The sequence below is a fragment of the Falco naumanni genome, chromosome 12 (assembly GCF_017639655.2).
Source record: "Falco naumanni isolate bFalNau1 chromosome 12, bFalNau1.pat, whole genome shotgun sequence".
Classification (NCBI taxonomy): Eukaryota; Metazoa; Chordata; class Aves; order Falconiformes; family Falconidae; genus Falco; species Falco naumanni.
Genome location: NC_054065.1, coordinates 13,213,954 through 13,232,039, shown reverse-complemented (window position 1 = coordinate 13,232,039; position 18,086 = coordinate 13,213,954). Strand labels below are relative to the sequence as shown.

The following is an 18,086-nucleotide window of genomic DNA, read 5'->3' as shown; positions in this document are numbered from 1 at the left end:
CTGATGGCCACAAAGGCAGCCCTGGGCCACGGCCGAACCTACAGAGACTGGAGCATCCCAGTCTGCCTGCTGGACTGGGGGGCAAGGGCAGTAGGTGGGTGCAAGATAGGGAAGCGGGATCAACATCCTCCCTGCCCCAGCCTGGGACTGGACCAGGAGCTCTCGGCTCGTTATGCTCATTTCATTTCTAGCCCATTCCTGGAGCAGATGGGTGACGCTGTGCCCCTCCGCACCTGCACGTGCTGCAGCCCTAGCCAAGCCCTGGGAGCCAGGATGGCCTGCCCTCCCCACCTACTGAAGACTCACGACTCTTCCCGTGTCCCCCCTTTCCTCCAGGCCTGGGATTCCTACAGAGAGGCATACAGGACAGTCAGCTACACCCTCCCCAGAGCAGCCCCCTGCCTGCTCTGTGGGTCCAGCTCCCCTCCTCTCACAGGGAAGCAAGGGGGAGAAAAGCCATGGGATGTGACCGCCCTTCCCTGGAGCAGAGCTGACGCCTCACTTGTTCAGGTCTGTTAAAGTGCTTGGAGCTCCAGGGCCAGCATGGGTGATCAAAAAGGTTAAGTTACTGTCCCCTTCCAGGTGGCCCATCAGACCCTGGAGGGCACACCCCAGTGAGCCCAGCACCCACAGATGACAGGCAAAGGGAGGGACAGTAGTGTCTGCAATGAGCACCAAACAGGATGGTGGCAGGGGATTGAGGGAAATAAATATAGCTCAATAGCAGGGAGATTTATTATTTTCCTTTACATTTTACACAAGGGGAAGGGGGAAGCAATTGAGGGCAACTGATCCTGACCAGAAACCTCCTCACAAAGAGCCTTTAAAGAGGGTCAGGCCTCCCTGCAGGTGCCAGGGGATCCAGTCCACCTCTCCGGTCCATCCTGACCCCTGCCTGCCTCTGGACACAGCTATTGCCAGGGAGGGGGCAAGGGCAGAGGTAGGGGAGGAATAGCCCCCCTCACTCAGGCTGGGTGATGGCAGGGGAGCCTGCACCCAGTCAGGGCAGGTGAAGAAAGCCAGTAGAGCCCCATGAGGATTTTGTGCTCCTACAGATGGTAGTCTTGCTCAGAGAGGGCTCCCAGGGGCTGCTCTCCCAGGGCTCCCTCCCTCTCTGACAACCTCAGCTGGGGAAGACCCTGCAGCAGCTCAGGGAAGGCAGCCTATGGGGCCCCGTCACAACCAGGCAGCACCGACCCCGCAGGGTGCCAAGGGCCTGCAGTCCAGGACCCTTTCTCCCCTCTTCCTAGCACCCAGGAGACCCCCAGCACAGCCCCCCTGTCCCCAGGTCTGACCCTGCTGTGCAGACAGAGGGCAGCAAAAGGGGCTGTGGTACCACACAGGGGTCAGGTTGATTTGTTTGAAAGGGGAGTATAATGTGCAAAAAAAGCCACTTAAAATGATGCTGCAATCCCCTGCCTGTGCCCCTGGGGAGGAGGGGACAGGACCTGGGGGAGAGGCTGCCCGCGCCTCCTCCTGCCCATGAGAAATGCCCTCAGCACCCCTCACCCTGGGAGGGGCAGCCTAGCTCACACCGGCCCGACACCCCTTCCCTGGGGTGATGCCACCTTTGGCCACAAGGCCAGGCTGTCACCTTCCCTGGGGTGGGAGTGAAGTCTGTCACCAATCCCTGCACCCAGCCCAGCTCCTAGCACATCACGCCAAGTGGATGCTGCAAGGGGTTGAGAAAGGGCACAAGCAGGCACAGGGAGAAGGTGCAACAAAAGCCACTCCCCTACCAAGGCGGGGCATCCCACACACTGACTAAAGCTTTTCGTTTACCACCTTCCTGTAAGTCTAATAAATTATTAGTGTTTCTTGCCAGGACAGGGGACAGAGGGGCCTGCTAAGAAGACCCCAAAGATTCTCCTTGTGCCCCTCCCGACAAAGCACCCAGCCTTCCTCCTCCCTGCAGATCCAGAGCAGCACCAGGGGGGTCACAGTCCCCCTCCTCCCCAGCCCCCAGGGTTTTGGGGTCCAGGGATGCATTAAAGAAGGTAGCTAGTAAAGAGCATGCCCGCCGAGCTGCCAGGCTGGTGCAGGGGTGGAGGGGCAGGGAAATGGAGAGCTTGAGGCAGGGCCCCTGTCCTCACTGAAGGCAGTGGCCCCGGGGGTGGGCAGGCAAGGGCAGCAGCTGGCACCCGTGGGCGCCTCTTCCTAGGTCTCCGGGCACACAGCCTGCCCCGCTCCTGGGCATCCTTCCCCATCTGCCCTCTGAGGTCCCTACTGGTGGATCTCATTCTCTATCAGGCTGTCCTCACACGACTGGAAATCCGTGTCATTCATGCCATCTGTGTTGATGAGCTCCTCATCCTGCGACCCCTGCTCCTCCGACTCAGTTGCTTCACCCTCCGGTGAAGAGTCCTGCAGCACTTGGGCGATGTACTTCTGGCCAGGGCCAGGCACGGTGTTGGTGAGGCGTGGGGAGAAAACAGAAACGCATGTCAGCCTCAGAGGCTCCTCGTGGCAGCAGAGCACAGCACACACAGTGCCACACAAGAGGTTGAGCATGGGGATACACTGGGAGGCTGAGGAAGTGTTCAGACCCCATGGGATGTACTGGGAGAGGGGGTAAAAGCAGGGCTGGCTTGGCCCTACAACAGCGGATGTGCCAAACACCAGCATCGTGGAACAGGCGGCATCCCCAGGGAGCCAGGGCTAGGAGAGCATGGGGTTTCTCAGCTCTTTGGAGCCCATTATGACTGGGAGACTCTGCTCCCTTTTTTTTGCCAGCGGACACATCCTTCTGAGGCTGTGTCTGCCTCCTATGGGGAATCTCCTTTTGGCAAGATGCCACTGCCCTTAGGTACATGGAGACTGGGAAAGAGCCTGGATTACACGTCCACACCCCAGCCCTGCTCTCCCGAGGAAGCCAGTGGGGGGCTCTGATTTACACCATCTCTGCATGTATCCCCTGAACAGCTCTGCAGGCCTCCAACTAGAAAAATCTTACAGTGGAAGGAAGCAGCTGGAATGAGCCAGCGAGCCAAGAAGAAGTAAAGAAAACAAGACTCTGGGATCTCAGAGTTGGGCAGGGGAGGGGAGAGTCCCCCGAGCATTTTCATGGCCTTAAAGGCAATGCCCACAGAGACCCCATTGCACTGGAACTAGGACCAGCCCCCCAGTGGGTGACAGCCTTTGCTGATGGGCAAGCACGCAAAGATGCAGAACAAGAACGGAGACTGACCCAGCTGGATTCACCGTCCCAGCTGAGAGAGGCAGAAAGTAACACGGTGTCTGGGAATCAGCAGGAAAGAGTTGTGTGGGGTGGGGTAAGCTAGGGAGGTGTTACACTTCATCACCCAGCTCAGGCGAGGGGCACAGCACTCAACACTTGCCTCCCACCCTCACTGGGAGACTTTGGGTGCTGCCTCAGAGAGGTTAGGAGCAAGGTACTTAGGAAGTTACCTCCCCCTTCCCAAACATGAATAAGGAGCGTGTCAGGGTATGGACAGGGACTTACAGCTGATTTGGGAGCTGGCAGACTGGTGGCAGGTCTCCCATTCTGCCTGTTTTCTATGGCATCCACCTCTGTGTGGTCAATCTGGAAAGGAAAGGAGAAACCAAGAGACTGCTGGGGCAACACGTTTGCTGTTCCACCACAGGAGCAGCATATCAGCAGCGTGGACAGCCTTGGGACTGTTGCCTCTGTGGAGCCAGGGTTGAGAGGCTCCACTGGGGAGCAGGCTGGGACCCCTGCTGTTCTGCAGCTCAGCTGTGCTCTCAAGGAGAAGCATCCTGAACCTCCATCCCAGCACTCCACCTCACCTTGTAGTTGTGTGCGCTGAGGTATTTGAAGTGCCCGAAGCAGACGTGACACAGGCAGATCACAATGGTGATCACAAGGACCACGAAGGTGAACATGGAAGTGGGGGCCAGGAACCCTGGGGCAAAGGAAGACCAAAGTGGCAGTGTCAGAGGGATGCTGACCATGCTCCGTGGCTGGGGACTGCCAGGACCACAGCCTGGCCAGGGCTGGCATCCCAGCCCAGCACTCACCTGCGCGCATGGTAGAGAAGAAGAGAAGCCAGAAGAGGCAGAGGATGGGGGCTGCCACCACCTGGTTTACAGCCCCTGAATGGATCTTCTTGTCCAGCTTGGCAGGCAGGTAAGCATAATACAGGTTGTATCGGTCCACCAGGTGTTTCAGCAGCATGTACATGAGCCCTGGGAGAAAGGGAGCGATGCCAGCAGAGTGGGGCATCAGCCTCTTTCCCAGTGCCTCTGACTGGCAGATAGTATCTTCCCAGCCTCTGACACAGGGAAGTGGAAGGGTATCGCTTACCAAAAGGGACAATGATGGGGCAGGTGATGCTGTATGTCATGACCACAGTGAAGACGCACATCATCCAGGCGTAAGCAGCCCCAAACTGGAACTCATAGGCCTGGTGCTGCAGGAGGGAACAAAGAGCCATCAGCATAACCCTGGGAGATGAGTGAGGGTGTGCAACACCCAGCTGTACACACAACACTGGGCAAGCGCCACCGCAGCACTCCCATCCCTGGGTGGGGCCACGAGCCACCCCGCCAGCCCCGCTACATACTCTTTTGACGTTCCTCCGCTCGGCCGCTGAGCGGGCCAGGCAGAGGCGTATCATGTACATGAGCAACCCAGGGATGCGCAGCAGGTCCATGGCGTTCCCGATGAAGGCAGAGGCAATGACGTAGTTGACAAAGAAGGCCCCGTTGTCGGGCAGGAACACACACCTGGAGAGGTGCAGCAGAAGTGGGCTGCAGGAGGTGCTTCCCCCTTGCAGGGCAGCAGTTAGGAGGCCCCAGTACCTTTGGACACCAACAAGAACCTCCCCCCACTGCAAAGAAGGGCCTTCTGCCTAACTCCACTTACTCAAATCGCACGGCAGCTTCAGCGAGGAATTTTTTGTCAAACAGCCAGCGGAAGAACACATCCAAGCTGTGGGGGAGGGGGACAAGAAGAGGAATGTCAGAAGCAGCAATACAGACATGCACATGCAAATATAGGGAAGCTGCTTTAGGAGGGCTCAAAGCTCTGACCATAGACTGCTTTGTTCCCTCTTTGGGTCTGTCACCAGCAATTATGTAAATCAGACGCTGGAAAAAACAGTGCAGCACCCAGAAGGGTGCATAAAACTTGCCACTCATGTGTCGTCTTCTCCCTTTGCCCTGATCCTATCAATAAAGTATTTTCCTCTCTCCCCTGTTTAGGCATAACACCCATGCAAGGAAGAGGTGACTGACTCTACAGAAGAGTACTAGGTACCCTCCAACACAGATTTAAGGAAATCCCTTAGGAGAAACAAATCCCATTTCCATCAATTCTAATTTTTTGATATAAAATTGTCATCCGCTGGCACCTTGGGTTCTGGTGGAATACAGAGCTCCAGAGGCAACAGCAGGGGGACCAAATCCTCAGAAGGAAGTGCAGTCCGTTTAATGGTATCTGGTCAAAATGCAAATCTGAAAGCATTTACCTGCCCAGATCATAAGGTTATATGCAACAAGGTGTTTTTAACCCAGCCAGGAAACGTTGCTGTAGTCGCCCACTGGGAAGGAGGACTATTCTTTCGCCTCCGTTGGAGGGTTTGACTATTCTCAGGATGAAGTTCACCACTGAGGGGCTGTACCCTGAATCCTGAATTTGGGGTGTGTGTGTAGATCCCCACCTTACAATCTGTAACTCACTCCCTACCACAGTAAGGATCCCCCCCATCTCACTCCCATCCCCGGTTTTTCCTTCCTCACACAGTTTCCCTACTCAGCCACTGTTCAGTGCTGGGAGCCGATGCCGATGGCTGGCAGCTGGTGCATTGCTATTTGCCACAGGGCATTTCTATAACCCCTGCAGGAAGATTTGGGGCTCACATACAAACAGATGAGCATTGCTGCAGCCTACACTTAACTATCCCACACAGACAGGCAGCGCAACCTACTCAGTTATGGCTCTAATGGGGAATTCACTAGTTTTGTGCAAGATCTGGAGTGCACAGAGGTGAGGAGTGCCTCCTTCACCAGAAGACCTCGAGTAGACTTTTCACATGCATCATCAACTGTGCCAATTCTTGCTGAGTTATTTCTAACACCTTGTTACATACACATGTCAATACACCTGCAGGTTAAATCAAAAAGCTCCTAGAGACCCAGCCAGGTATGGTCTGGCCTAGTCCCCCAACTAGAACTAAATGCCACCTTACCACGGGGATGGTGGCCAGGGCACTTGTGCAGAGAAAAGGACGTGGTGCAGGAGGATAACCAAGGGCGCACCTCAACCCTCCCCACACTCCAGGTCTCTGCACTTGCTTTTGCTTCCCATCACCCCTACCTGCTCAGGCCCAGCGATGGCAGCAGCAAGACCATGAAGATGAGGAAGGTGTAACACTTGTGCATGGTCGTCCTGTTCTCCCCAGACCTGAGGGCAGAGAGGAAGCTGTTAACCTTTCACTAGCACCCCATCCACCCCAGGGGCTGCCCCCACATTGCCTCCTTATCAAAAAGGACTTCCCAGTATCTAATCTGAATCCCACCCTGCCCACCTACTGGTACATGAATATACTCCCTTTCCCTCCAGTGTGTCAGAGGTCTGTTTGCAAGTCCCAGTTCCTCCCACCTTGTCCCACAAGCCCCCCCCACCCCTCAAATTTTTAGAGGAATCTCTGCAGTCATCTCTCTTGACCTGTAATCAGAGCTGGTGACATCCTCCCCACCAGTCTTTGCAACATAGAGTGGAAAACAAAGTTTACATTGCACGTCCTGTGGAAAGAGTGCCTCATAAGTAGCACTCTTCTACTGCTTTGCACTTCAAATACCTTCCCTATGGCCAGAAGCTGTAGGAGCTAAGGCGATTTTCCCTTGGAAAAGTTATAACTTACACACGGGTACAGGCACACCACCCCTGCCCATTCACCTGAGCCAAGGCTTTCTTTGCTACTAGCATTTCTCACAGTAACCAGTTCCAACTCCTCCCAGGTTTCTTCCTGTAGTGGGTTTGCACGGCAAGGCTTTGGTAGCAGGGGGGCTATAGGGGTGGCTTTTGTGAGAAGCTGCTAGAGGCTTCCCCCATGCTCAATGGAGGCAATGCCAGCCAGCTCCAAGATGCATCTGCCACTGGCCAAGCTGAACTAATCTGTGGCAGTGGTAGCGCCTCTGGGATAACACATTAAGAGCCGGAAAAAATATCTGTGCCAGTGGAAGAGAGGAGTGAGACTATGTGAGGAAACAACTCTGCAGACACCAAGGTCAGTGCAGGAGGTGCTCCAGGTGCTGGAGCAGAGACACCCCTGCAGCCCGTGGTGAAGCCCATGTTGAGACATGCTGTCCCCCTCAGCCCACGCAGATGAACCGTGTAGCAGATCCACCCACAGCCCATGCAGGACCCCACGCTGGAGCAGGTGGATGTCCCTGAAGCAGGCTGTGACCTGCTGGAAGCCCACGCTGAAGCAGGTTCACTGTCAGGACTTGTGGACCCACGGAGAGAAGAGCCCATGCTGAAACAGGTCTGCTGGCAGGACTTGTGACCCTGCGGGGGACCCGTGCCTGAGCAGTGTGTGAAGAACTGCAGCCCGTGGGAAGGACTCATGCTGGAGAAGTTCATGGAGAACTGTCTCCCATGGGAGGGACCCCACACTGGAGTAGGGGAAGAGTGAGGAGGAAGGAGCAGCAGAGACAATGTGTAATGAACTGACCATAACCCCCGTTCCCCACCCCCCTGTGCCACTCAGGGGAGAGAGGTAGAGAAATCAGGAATTAACTTAAGCCCAGGAAGAAGGGAGAGGTGGAGGGGAAGGGTTGGTTTTGTTCTGATTTGGAACGGTAATAAGTTTGACTAATTCTTCCAAGTCGAGCCTGTTTTGCCTGTGACGGCAATTGCTGAGCGATCTCTCCCTGTCCTTATCTTGACCCACGAGCCTTTTGTTACATTTTCTCTCCCCTGCCTGGTTGAGAAGGGGAGTGACAGAGCAGCTTTGGTGGGCACCTGGCATCCAGCCAGGGTCAAGCCACCACACTTCTTGTAGACCTATGTCAAGCTCTGCTCAGCCAACCAGGCTGCACAACAGCAGCCAAGGATTGGCAGAACAGCTGTCCACGGCACACCCCAAGTATCCATGAGGTGTAACGTAACACTACACTTGGGAGTGGAAGGCAGCAGTTCAAGCAGAAGGATCCAGCCGGGAGCTTTACGTCAGCGGGAAGTGTCTAGTGGCCAGGCAGCACACTGGTATGACTACGAACAGGCACTGGCTGTCCTTACCTGGTCCAGTGGGCTTCGAAGAAGGCAGAGTAATACACGATGGTGGGCAACAGAGCAGAGAAGCACCACAGCAGCAGGGTAGGGAAGAACTGGGTAATGATGGGGTTCTGCAATGAGGCAGAGAAGAGACCGAATGTTACGTGGTGTGGCAGCTCTTGTACCAGACACGGGTACAGCTGTCTTTGCTGATGCTGAGCCCCCCGCACCACGGCTGCCGCTGCACCCCCCTCATGGTCAGGCTGACAGGACCTGGGAAATGCGGGCAATCTCCTTCCCTACCCTCCAGGGCTGTTGTGCCTCAGTGTGGTTCCCATGCTACTCATCCTGCACCCATCTCCAAAGGCCTTACGTTGAGGTACTCCACGGGTTTGGTGACATTGAACTTGTCCATAGTGGTGATGATGATAGCAGGTGTGGTGAGGAAGAAGAGGAGGATGAAGAGGACCACGTTGATCACGAGGCAGCGGATCCACCAGATGAAGCCCCGGATGGAGAGGTGTTCCCTGGGAGGGGGAAAGGAGGGCATCAGGATGGCTGCATGAAGGAAAAGGGCAGGTCCAGGGCCTCACGTGCACACCACGGCCCAGCTTGCACGAATAGCACTTGAGGTGTCAGCCCAATGCCTTCCTCCTCCAGGTCAGACCAGACCTCTAGCTCAGCCCGGCTGGGCTTCAGCAAGAACAACTCATTCAGTCACCAGAGGAGCAGATGGGGAGGAAGAGAAGGTGCACCCCTCTCTCATCGGCAGGGCCCAGTGAGCCCCACAGAGCTGCTCACCAGTAGATGTTTTGTGGGTCAGGGGCATAGCTGACGGTCCAGTTGGAGACGTGGAGGGACTCGCTGCAGGAGGAAGCCCTGGGCTCCCCACGGCATGCACAGCCCTGGCACTTACAAGCGTTGAAATCTTTGAGGATTCTGGAGAAGAAGAGGTAGGTGCTGACACAGAGGCCTGGCAAGGACAAGCTGAGGAGCATGCCTTAGTGCTGGCATTCCTCTGGTTTAAGGTGAGAGCTGGGACAGGTCACCTTTTGGGGGAGGACAGGACCCTTTGCACTCACATGGCTGTGATGGTCTCATTGTGGAAGGTGACAAAGGCCATCCCCAGAGGTTTTTCATTCACCTTCTCCTTCTCCCTCTTGTAGTCATCTTTGAGCTTCTCCTCCAGCTTGGTATAGTACTCGATAGCCTCCACCTGGGCAGGGGGATAGGGGTCAGAGCAGAGACCTGGGGACCCAAGCCCCCACATGCCCCACCACCCAACACCTCCAGCTCTCCCCCCACCTCCTCACAGCCCCTGATGACACAGCAGCACAGATGGCCGCAGGGCTTGGGATTGATCATGGATGGGGTGTTCTCCTTGCTCTGCAGGTTGGTGAAGTAGATTCGCCCACGCTCAGCTTTCTTCCTGAAACAGGAGAGCAGAAGAGAAGAAAGGGAGGAAAGAAAGAGGGCAGCTCAGAAGAGCTCTTGTGGCACTTGAAGGGGGAGCCCGCAGGACCAGCACACCCTGACTTCTCATCCAGACCAGGGTTACCTCTCCGCATCGAGGAACATCAGTCGGGCCACATCATAGCAGGGACGGGCCTCTAGGACGGTGCAGTTGGCGTAGGCCTCCCTGTGGATGCGAAGCACCAGCTCATCACATCTGGCACCAAAGGCTGTGCCCTCAAGCAAACCCCACACATCCCAGACTTCGCTCCTGCCCTGGGCCAAGAGTCATGACACATGGCAAGAGCTTGCTGTGGGAAGCGGGGGAGCCAGTAGGCCCTTACAGAAGCAGCAAGACATGGGGCAAACACTACATTCTCCGGGCTTTGGCACGAGGAGTCTCTTTGGACTTTTGCTCTGTGGCAGAAAGTAACCCCTCTGACCCCACACCCCCTCTCTGCCTTCATGGGCCACAGGGCTTATGGTTGAAAAGAGGTAGAAGGGCTCCCAGAGAGTAAAAATAATTTCTCCTCTCCCCCTCGTGCTTCTAAACATGGTGGTGACTGTGTGCTCACTGAAGTCCTGATGGAAAAGGAATTTATTTATTTATTTATTGTTAAAAAAGGAAAAGACACTTTTCTGCAAGGTCTGTGACCAGAGCAGAAGCAAAACCACAACATCCCGTAGTCACTGCTTGAGCGCCTCCTACCCGCGCCGCATCTCTGAACCTGGACATGCCCTGTCCACTGCTTACCACTGACCCCCTATGGCTCTGCAAGAGATCGCTGGGCATACCCGAAGGACACTGCACGTTCAGATAAAGATTTGTGCAGAAAAACAGAAGTGAGATACCCAAAATAAAGCGTTCACCGATTTTGACTAGCTTTCTGCTCTCAATATATTACTGCCCTTCCACTAGCGCGACCCCAATAAAACCACCCCCATTACCAAGCAGCGTTTAATTAGGGACACAGTGAGACTCACTCAAAATGCTTCTTGATCTTCTCTGGCTCAGCATATTTTGAAATCCCATTGATGAAGAGAGTTCGCTTAACCTGGATGGGAAGAAAAAAAAAAAAGAAAAAAAAAAAAGAAAAAAAAAAAAAGAGGTGAGGGCAGGTAGATGCAGATGGTGTGGAAGACTGGATTACAGCAAAACCCCAAGGCTAAGGCTCAGGTCAGCGATGGGGAAGGGCAGCCCCATCATTTCTAGCACCCAGAGCTCCCCATCTCCTATGCTTCCACTAGCTGTTGGTATCCTGGTGCGCTGCAGATTACCAGGCTAGAGGCTTACACTGCAGCTGCCTGAACAGAAACAGGGTCTACCCTTCAGAAATGGAGGCAAAAGCAGCTGGAGCAACTCCTGAGGAAGGCAGAGGGTCCCCCACAGATTCACACAGCGCAGGCCTCTCCTGTCTCCCCACAAGCAGTCAGGGCTGCTGCTCTGAAGGAGATTTACCTCTGCACAGGCAGAATAAGCGAGCAGCCAGAACAAGACAGCCCCAAATTGCTGTGGGAAGGGGGGTACTCAGCACTCTCTCAAAGGCCACCTGACTAGACAGAAGGGCATGGGAAAATGGGCCTAGGAGAATGGCCAGATCCTGCTCACCAAGTCATCCTCTTTGTAGCGCATCTTGGAGGTATGCCGGCGCATGCTGTACACTGTCAGCAGCAGGTACAGGAAGGCAAAGGACGTGTGCAGCCACAGCAGGTTATTCCTGTAACAAGGGAGACCACAAAAGTCAATGCAAGTTTACCACTACAAGTCTGCGTGTGGCTGGTCAGGCCCTGAAGGTGCTGGGGCCACAAGCAGTGTAACCAGCATGGCACCCACATGCCCTACAACCAAATTCCAGGAGCTCAGCCTGGAAATTAGAGCAGGGACAGCAGCCTCACAGCAAGGGGCAGACACGCAACCTGCAAGGAGGTGAGCCTCTGTAGCAAGTGGACATTTATGAAATAACCCCTGAGGGCCTCAATTATCTATCCCACCCCTACCCACACTTACCCGGAATTCAGGTTCGCTATAGTTGTCCTCCCAAAGCTGTAGGCATTGTTTTCTAGGGAGAAAGAGGCAGACACAAGCATGTTCACTTATAGCGAGTGGCACAGAGCACCACTAGGGTGGGCTACGGCAGAAGTCTCAGCTGCAGAACACCCCAAAACCCCACACTGCTCAGGATTACCCTCTGGATGCATTATGCTCAAAAGCATAATGTGAGCATATGGCTCAAAAGCAGCCAGGGTTTGTCTGTGTTAGTCCTGTCCTGCTCTCCACAGCTCCCCAGTGGTCTGGGAGACAGCGTCAAAAGCAACTCCCCCAGCCCAGCTAAAGGCTCCCTGCTCTCACCTAGCAAGTCCCCTGAGAAGTTGACAGGTAACACAATGCCCACGGAGAGCACACCCACAGCCACCAGCAGCCCGATGATGTGCCTCTGGAAGGACAGGTAGTGCACTGCATCACCCCCGCACTTGTCCCGTATCTCGTCATCCCTGCCAGGGAGAGAAAAGCTGTCAGGCAATCTTCTACGTTCCCTTGGGTGCTGGAGAAAAGCACTGGGTCATGGCTCCCCTCCTGGTTCGAGAACACACGGCACCCCTGGTTCTGCCCTCCAGAGCTGTGTCCAGGCCCCGGGGTAGGGAGCCCAGAACCAGCCTTGAAACAGCCTGGGCAGAAACCTGCCTGCACAAGCCTTACTGCTGCCCCAGTACCCCCCAGGACAGGCAGCTGGACATGAGCAAACCCCACCTCACACCCTTCTGGTGGGCCTTGTCTCTCCTGCTGAGATTATCCCTTATTCTGAAGTCAAGAAGTGCTCAGGAGACTACTCCTGAGCATCATCAGGCTGGGGGTATCTCCCTGCATCTTCCAGTTCCCTCTTTGCAGCCATTCCTTGGACAGCAGTGTCCCTAGCAGGAATCTCAGGGAGAGGGGCATCTCTGCAGAGCAGTGATCAGTGTTTCTGAGATGGGGCCAAGGCAGAGGAGACCTGGGCTGGGTGCTCTTCTCTGTCACAGCCTCACTGTGTGACCTTAGTTTTAGCTTTAGGACTCCTCATCTAGTCCCGTCTTTGCTCGTCCTCTCCGGGGACCCAATTTGCTTGTGCTCTTCAGAGAAGGGGCTGCAGCAAGGGCAGTAACTTCACACAGCTGTACTGTGCTAGGTGTCCCAGTGCCCCACATTGCCTCTCCTTCTTCCCCATGTGGGTCCCCCTGCGCAGGTCCTGGGGCACTTACTTTATCCTGAAGATAGCCGTCAGCCAGGAGCAGAAACCCTGTGCAGGACAGAGACAGGAGGGTCTCGCATCACTCCGTGTTCCCTTATCCCTGCTCCCTCCTTCAAAGGCTCAGGGACCAGGCCGGTGTCCTTGTACCTCCACAGACACGGCTCAGGGGGAGACAGACCACAGGCACCCAGAGGTGCAGAGCCATAGATGGGCCAAGGTGAAAGAGATGACAGTGCTACTCCACAGGGCACAACACAGGCTGGACTCTGCCATGCGGCTGTCCCCCACCAACTAGCAGCTCAACCTCCCAGGCAACCCATGGGCTCCTGGCTAGCATGGAAGCTCTCCACAGCCTAGGGATAGCCAGAAAATTCACCACACAGGTACTTTAGCCATCATCCTGGACAAGAGGAGCTCTGCAGGACTGAGAAGGCAGGCTGGGCCAAACCAGTGCTTCTCAAAGGACATCTTGGGGAGAAGTATTTCCTGGGAGCTTCACAACCTATCCATCACACCTTGTTGTCCTGCTGAACTGTAACTCCCCTTTAGAGAAGAATACAGCAGTAGAGGTAGACAATGGTGTGAGGAGGAGCTGGCAAGTACTGTTTGTAATGCTGAGATGATAGGTTGGACAGATGTCCATTAAGCCACAGGAATGTACAGCCTACTTATTTATGTGGCTTCTAGACGTGTGCTTAGTTACGTCTCCTTGAGCTCCATACCACACACACACACGACAAGGTGTGGGACTTAAGGCCTGGGAATGGGCAAAAAGTGTTTCTTCTGAAGAATCCTTGGTTCAGACAAGCTGTGGGCTCCTGGCCACTCAAAGGTGAGGTGTTTGACTCTTGCTACTACTCACATTGTCCCTCTGGTCGAAGTCCACAGAGCTGGAGACAGAGGTGAGGCGTTCGTAGCGGTCATGGTTGTCAGAGTGGAGGGCGGAGGCTACGCTAGAATGACAAGTGGGAGGTGAGGGAGAGAGTTAGAAGATGCAAGGAGGCAGCCTGGCAGGAACCAAGAACACCCGGAAGATCAGAGGTTAATTCAGGTCAGTTTGCCCCATTGAGATGGGGAGAGGTGAGATCAGAGAGCAGAGGTAGCAGTAAGCAGAGACCCCTCCTCAGACGGCAGCCCGAGCCTGGCAGCTCCCATGGGCTTGGCCATGGAGGCTACTCGCTCAGCACCTTCCGAGAGGCACCCGCCTGACACAGCAGCCCCTGTGAGGAGGGGCTGGCAGCAGCTGCCACAGAAAAGAGTTGAGGCCTGTTTAGTGCAGGGTTTAAATAGAGGACAGGAGGTGGGAACCAGAGGGTGCCGCAGCCCCTCTGGCTCCAGTGCAGCCACGAGGCGGCAGCCCCGGCACTCCGGAGAGGTGCTGGCAGCAGCTCCCATCCTGGAGGGCCTCACTCACCTTAGGCAAGGGGAAGGCCAGGAGTCTGGTGGGTTATAATATTCCGCTACACCAGTCCTCCCTGCCCTTAGTACTTCAGTGCAGGGAAACCCGGGAGAAGGAACGCAGCTGAGCCCCAGTGGCTGTGCTGCCTGGGACCAGGCTCAGCCCAACGGGCTCCACAGCCTCAGTTGAGCCTCCTGCCTGGAAATCCCTCCAGCAGGAGCAGGGCAGACTGCTAGAAATGAATGACCACAGGCTAAAGGACAGGAAAGCAAGAGAGGTGAATATCCCAGAACTCTTTACTCCAGGCACAGGCAGAGACCTAGATGAAGAACCTGCAGCAGAAGCATTCAAGACAGACAACAGCCCCCACTACAAATGGAGGTAGCGTGCAGCTGGCAAAGGAGACAAGAAAATAGTCCAGAGACCTAAATTAAATAGCACTTGCAAGATGACAACAGCAGGTTGGGATCTTGGAGGTACAAGAAGAGATATGGCTGATCTGAAGGCTAGAAGCAAATGAAAAACCCCAGATGAAAACATGGTCTCCCTATAACCAGTACAGGCTCAGGAAGATCAGATGGACAAGAATCTGGAGAAGCAGCAGCTTAGAGAAGTGCTAGAGATGAGGGGGATGACACTATGGGAAGAAAGACAAGCAAAGTCCCTGATGACCCTGCCAAAGGAAAGATGGATGGACACGTGGCCTCCCTCAGAGCAGAGCAGCACCTGCTGAGTCCCTAGCTGGAAGTAACACAGAAAGGGGAAAGGAGATTAGCTGAAGGTCATGGGACTACAGCAGTGCAGATTAGACAGTGGTGTGCAGCCTTGCAACTGTGTGGCCCAACACCTTGCTCTGCTGGAAGGACATCAACCAAGCTCTCAGACCTTCAGCCCTTTAAAAATCCCAGAGATGCTGCAGCTGGGTGCAGGAGCAAGGGCAAATTCCTGCTGTCTGCAGCCCCGAGGAGAGCCCAGCACAATGACACTGTGTGGTTTTGGCTCACCGGTACTGGAAAAGCAGAGGGCAGTGGCAGCAGATGCGGCACAGGAGGGAACAACTGAGGGGAGTGCCATGTTATGAGATGACCAGGCTAACTCAGCACCATTCAGGGTGATGCAGATGATAATCAGGATGACCTGCAGTGCTGGGAAGACAGAGGAGGCCAAACCTTGCCGAAATGGGAAGCTGAAGAGGGAGCTCCAACGGTACCTGCACTTAGGCGGAGGCTTTTTAAAGCAAAGCACTAACAAAGCAAGTGGGTGGAGGCAAGGTTGCCTTAAACTGCAGGAAGACTGTGGTGGAACCCTGCCTGCTACCCCAAGTTTGGTGCCAGCCCTGCCGCAAGGACAGGGTCTGAGGCATGGCTAGCCTCAGGCCAAGGGAATCACAGGCTCCAGGAGGGGAGGCCAAGCATGCCACGGAAAGGGCTTGTGGCAGTGCGAGGCAGGAGGTGGCTGCGTGGGTGGCAAGCCCCACAGGGCTCTGTGATCGCTGTCCTTACACGCAGAGGTGCGGGCAGGTTGCCATGACTCCTGGTACAGACTAAGTCACCAATTAAGAGCGCTGGATAGCTACCATGAGCCCTGGCAAGGGGCAGAACCTGCTGGTTCTCAGGCAAAGGGACACACCACAGAAGGATCCCCTCCTACACCAAGAGTGATGCTGCACATTCAAGGGCTGGGAGCACCAGGTGGCATACACATGTCCCTAACCCACCACCTACCACTGCGTCCCAGCAGAGAACAGTTGGAACGGGAAGATGGCACCAGCCTTGGAGGAGCACAGCCAGGACAAAGTTTCCTTGCTGAGCTCCACAGGCTTTTGGAAGTTTCTGGCTTATCAACACTGTTCTGGCTCAAGCAGTATGTTTAGGGTGGGGTGGATGTCAGCAGAGAGCTCCATGAAGCTCAGATGAAGAATGGCAGCAGGAAGAAGCGGTCCCCTGGAGAGACACAAACACTCATGAGGAAAACTGAGGTGGCCCCCTTGAAAAGCCTCAGAACACAACAGCTCTGCTACTTCTGCCTTACTCCCCTCACAAGGTATTAGCAGTGAAAACTTGCCAGACACACCTGAAGCAGGGCCAACCACCAATGAAACACTCAAGCACAAGTGAGGGGTCCCCTCTGTGCCATGTACCACAGCTACTACCACCTCTGTTTTCACAGCTCTGACTGCTCTCCTCCTTTGGGAGCAAGGAGCAACTACAAAACCAGGAGCATCCCTGTACCCTCTCAAGGCAACAGCAGTGGCAGGCCCCTGTTTTGCAAGCAATGGAGTATGAGAAGTGAGGCTGCAGCTTGCTGCCCCAGCCTCAGGCGTGTGCCAGCCTGGCTGGAGCGACCATTGCAGACTCTGCACCACCAGCTGATCATCTCCTCTGCAGCACGTACCACCCAGCCAGTCGGCAAGGCACGGGGGATGCTCTTAGGCATAAAAGCAGCAAGAAAGAGGAAAGAGCAGAGAGGGAGGTCCATGGCTGTGCTTAATGGGCAATGCCAGGTCAAGGTGCCAGAAGATGCTCTCAGCAGCACTGAGGCAGGAAGTTTGCTTCTGCAAGGAGAGAAACGACAAAGGTGCTGCCTTGCTGGGTGTGCTGCCAGCCAGGGGTAGGTGGTGAGGGACAAGGGCCAATGCTTGCCCTTGTCCCAGCAGCTTCAGGGGGTAAAAGAAAAAGGAGTTTTCCAACTGCCTGCCAGATAGTCTCTGTGCATCTGCCTGACCTTGCAGCTAACGTGGGAACAGCCCTTGTGGCACCCTCACACAGGAGAGACCAGGCAAAGGAGGCTCCCCTGTACCTGGGTGACCCGAGAGTGCTGTAGGCTCAGGCAACCAGGTTTATTTTCTCCATTGTAAGGCAGAATAGCTGCACATGGGTAAGTAGTGCAGGGTATGTGATGTGGCACCCTCTGCCTCAGCCAGGACTGGGACTTCCTTGGCGCTGCTGCCTTCAAGGAGTCTTTAAGGACTTCTAGGGGAAAACAAAGGGTGCATCCAGCTGTGGTAGTGGCTGACACAAAGGGGAGGAAAAGAGAAGAGCACAAATCCACACCCAAACTCCCAGCCACTTAGATTAGTTCAGAAGCAAGACAGAAAACTGCAAGAGAAAAGGAGAAAGAGTGAGAGCAAGAAAGAGAGAAGAAACAAGACCCTGAAAAAACAACATACTATTCCCGCTCCTCTCGCTCCGTCTGCCAGCGTCGGCGCCTGGGGGTACAGAAACAGAAAGGGAAAGGTTACAACCAGGGGAGCAGGTGCTGTGTCTCCTCTGTTGCAGGAAGCTATGCACCCAACACGGCTCCACACCATCCTAAGGAACAGAAACCTGCCAATGGTCAGGCTAGAGAAGACCTTCCTTCCAGAGCCCAGCACTGCCCCAAGCCACAACAACCCAGAGTCCCCACCAGCCCAGCGGCAGAGCGCTTTGCTGTCAGCTAAAGGGAAGCTGGCTTCACTGGGAAGGCAGCCTGGCTCCACAGCATGGGCATCCCAGGGAGCTCCTGAGGGACAGGAACTGTCTGCCACCTGAGCTCCCCTTCCACACCCCTCCTTCCAACCCAGGCAGCCAAGACACTTACATCCCACCCTCCTGAAATGCTCATCCCACCCCACGGAAGGGCCAAGCAGCAGGGACTCCTCCCTGGGATCCTGGTCCTGGTGATCCACAGCCCTTGTCCCTCTCCTCGTGCTGTGCTTACCAGCCCTCCCTCACCAAATAGCTGGTGCCCCTCTGCCTTTCTGCACGCAGCCACTGCTCGCACTCCCTTGCGCCCAAGGTGCTCAAGCACAGCCTCTCAGAAGGGCCAT

The 18,086-nt window shown here is 55.2% G+C and overlaps 1 protein-coding gene across 2 annotated transcripts in view; it reads right to left on the bottom strand.

Annotated features, from left to right (window-relative positions):
- Window positions 1-713: 713 nt before the first annotated feature.
- The window catches only part of TMEM63B (transmembrane protein 63B), a 48,058-nt gene continuing 30,685 nt past the window's right edge, over window positions 714-18,086 (bottom strand). Inside the window, exons 4-24 of one of the 2 annotated variants that reach the window (XM_040611779.1) lie at window positions 17,448-17,486; window positions 13,742-13,832; window positions 12,890-12,927; window positions 12,003-12,145; window positions 11,661-11,712; window positions 11,262-11,370; window positions 10,637-10,707; window positions 9,759-9,839; window positions 9,506-9,629; window positions 9,283-9,416; window positions 9,002-9,139; window positions 8,574-8,727; window positions 8,225-8,331; window positions 6,299-6,385; window positions 4,847-4,912; window positions 4,545-4,707; window positions 4,286-4,391; window positions 4,000-4,167; window positions 3,769-3,884; window positions 3,464-3,544; window positions 714-2,388 (exon numbers count right to left, since the gene is read on the bottom strand). In XM_040611779.1, the coding sequence (XP_040467713.1) occupies window positions 2,224-2,388; window positions 3,464-3,544; window positions 3,769-3,884; window positions 4,000-4,167; window positions 4,286-4,391; window positions 4,545-4,707; window positions 4,847-4,912; window positions 6,299-6,385; window positions 8,225-8,331; window positions 8,574-8,727; window positions 9,002-9,139; window positions 9,283-9,416; window positions 9,506-9,629; window positions 9,759-9,839; window positions 10,637-10,707; window positions 11,262-11,370; window positions 11,661-11,712; window positions 12,003-12,145; window positions 12,890-12,927; window positions 13,742-13,832; window positions 17,448-17,486 (2,233 nt within the window). In that variant the 3' untranslated portion in view covers window positions 714-2,223. The remainder of the gene's footprint in view (window positions 2,389-3,463; window positions 3,545-3,768; window positions 3,885-3,999; window positions 4,168-4,285; window positions 4,392-4,544; window positions 4,708-4,846; window positions 4,913-6,298; window positions 6,386-8,224; window positions 8,332-8,573; window positions 8,728-9,001; window positions 9,140-9,282; window positions 9,417-9,505; window positions 9,630-9,758; window positions 9,840-10,636; window positions 10,708-11,261; window positions 11,371-11,660; window positions 11,713-12,002; window positions 12,146-12,889; window positions 12,928-13,741; window positions 13,833-17,447; window positions 17,487-18,086) is intronic. The other variant, XM_040611780.1, reaches the window with a different exon arrangement.